The following is a 2,382-nucleotide window of genomic DNA, read 5'->3' as shown; positions in this document are numbered from 1 at the left end:
GTATTGTGAACAAGCTGAATATGGAAATTTCTCTGAGTTATTACTATCATTCTCTTTGTTATATCTGTGTTGTCATTGTTTTAGTTCAGACTGTATCCTTCTGAGCTCGTCACTGCTTTCAGTCCAAGGTTAGTTATGTTACTTACTGAGTACATTGGGTCGGTTGTACTCATACTACACTCTGTACTTCTTGTGTAGATCTAGGTATATCTGGACGTGGTGATTGCTAGATTTGGTGCTAGTACCTACTCGGAGACTTTGAGGTAGCTGCTATGACGCCCGCAGACCTTGACTCTCCTCCCTTTCATTTTTATTCAGTACTGTTCTATTTTCTCAGACAGTTGTACTAGAGTTTCAGATTATGTTGACACTTAGTATCTCATGTACTCGATGACACTAGGTTTTGGGATGGTTGTGGTAGAGTTATAGTTGTTTTATCATATATTATGAGATTTTCCGCTGTTGAGATTATAAAATCATGTTTAAATTAAAATGCTTATTTGATATGTGATTTTTGTCTTTCCTAGTAAATGTGTTAGTCATCGTCACGACAAGTTGGGATTTTGGGTCATGACAAGTTGGTATCAGAGCACTAGGTTACTTGGGTCTCACGAGTCATGAACAGGTTTAGCGGAGTCTTGCGAATCAATATTGAGACGTCTGTACTTCTTTTCGAGAGGCAACCGAACCATTAGGAAATTTCACTTTCTTGTACTTTTATCGTGCAGATTCGTTGATTTTGGAAACTGAACTTCTATTCTTCTATTCTCTCCCACATGGTGAGAACACATGCGACCGGATCAGGTGCACGACCACCAATACCACCTGTTAGGGTCGCGAGAGGTCAGAGTCGCGGTAGAGGCCGAGGTGCGGCTCATACTGCAGCTAGAGCAACACGTGTGGAGCCACTAGTTGCTCCAGCTCAGGAGCATGTATCATATGTATCAAGCCGGTGGGACAAGCTCAGGCACTAGCTGTGCCCATTGTGATTCCAGTCCTTTAGGAGGCTTTGGCCCAGATATTGACTGTATGCACGAGACTTGCTCAAGTGGTTTTGGTTCTGGCTGCACTAGCCACTTCTTAGACCGAGGGAGGTTCTTAGACTCTCGCCGCCTGTACTCCAGAGCAGGTAGCTTAAGGACTCCAGACACCGAGGGTACTACCAACCCAGCTGGTTGTAGCTGCTCGGGCCTAGGTTGGCCCACTTATAAGTGATGAGGAGCAGAATAGACTAGAGTTGTTTGGGAAGCTCAAGCCTCCAGAGTTCAGCATGGCCGAGTCAGAGGATGCTCAAGATTTTATAGACAACTGTCAGCGGATCCTTCACACAGCGGGTATTTTGGAGACCAGTGGAGATTCATTTACTAATTTTCAGCTGACAGGGGCAGCCTACAGATGGTGGGAGGCCTATGAGTTTAGCAGGCCAGCCGGCGCTATACCACTTACGTGGCATAAGTTCTCAGTTCTCTTCTTAGAGAAATTTGTTTCACAGACTCACAGAGAGGAGTTGCGTAGGCAGTTTGTGCAGCTATGCTATGAGGGTATGTTAGTGGCTCAGTATGAAATGAGATTTTTAGAGTTGGCTAGTCATGTGGCATGGTTTGTTCTCACTGAGAGGGAGAGGATTTTGAGGTTCATTGATGGCCTCAACTATGGACTACATTTTATCATGACTCAGGAGATTGCAATGGGTGCGAGGTTTGATGAGGTGGTGGTTATTACTAGATGCCTAGAGTTAGTTACAACAGTGCCTCATATGGAGGGCAGTCCAACCACAATAGGGGTCGTCCTTATAGGCTTACTTAGATAGCTCGTCCGGTTCATCATCTAGCCATGGTTCATACAGTGCTCGTCCGGCTCAGTCATCTTTTAGTGCCCTTCCAGTTCAGAGCTCATCTTGTGCTCCATCAGTTCAGGGTTTGTCTGTACCAGGTTTTTCTAGTGGTTATTCTTGTTCTCGTGGTCCGATTCAGTCCCTGCCGCCATTTTCAGATCGAGGTTGCTTCGAGTGCGGGGAGTTGGGGAATATGAGGAGGTATTGTCCCCATCTTATGGGAGGTCCAGTTTAGCAGAGGGTCAGGCTATGACTTTCGCACCAGTTACTTAACCACCCGCTCAGCCAACTCGGGGTGGGACTCAGGCAGCTCGAGGTCGTCCTAGAGGGGGGGGGGTCGATCAGGTAGTGGTGAGGCTCGATGCTATACTTTTCCCAACAGGCCAGAGGCCGTTGCTTCTGACGTAGTGATCACATGTATTATTTCAGTGTACCACAAAGATGCTTCTATATTATTTGACCTTGGTTCCACTCATTCATATGTATCATCGAATTTTGCTCATTATTTAGATGTTCCCTGCGATTCATTAGTTATGCCTATTCATCTA

The 2,382-nt window shown here is 45.6% G+C and overlaps 1 protein-coding gene across 1 annotated transcript; it reads left to right on the top strand.

The window, feature by feature from the left end:
* Positions 1-1,270: 1,270 nt before the first annotated feature.
* LOC138893832 (uncharacterized) lies at positions 1,271-2,069 on the top strand. The gene is made up of 2 exons (XM_070178496.1): positions 1,271-1,734; positions 1,847-2,069. The coding sequence occupies exons 1-2, from the start codon at positions 1,271-1,273 to the stop codon at positions 2,067-2,069; spliced, it is 687 nt and encodes a 228-aa protein (XP_070034597.1).
* The last annotated feature ends 313 nt before the right edge of the window (positions 2,070-2,382 follow it).

Source organism: Nicotiana tomentosiformis, chromosome 6, assembly GCF_000390325.3.
Source record: "Nicotiana tomentosiformis chromosome 6, ASM39032v3, whole genome shotgun sequence".
Taxonomy (NCBI): Eukaryota; Viridiplantae; Streptophyta; class Magnoliopsida; order Solanales; family Solanaceae; genus Nicotiana; species Nicotiana tomentosiformis.
The sequence above is the reverse complement of the archived record's forward strand: the minus strand, read 5'-3'. Positions and strand labels throughout refer to the sequence as shown.

What these genes read in the sequence shown, in the direction of transcription:
- LOC138893832 (XM_070178496.1), top strand. Translation starts at nt 1,271, where the DNA reads ATGGCCGAGTCAGAGGATGCTCAAGATTTTATAGACAACTGTCAGCGG. An exon ending in GTTATTACTAGATGCCTAGA is followed by an intron (nt 1,735 to 1,846) that starts GTTAGTTACAAC and finishes TGGTTCATACAG; the next exon opens with TGCTCGTCCGGCTCAGTCAT.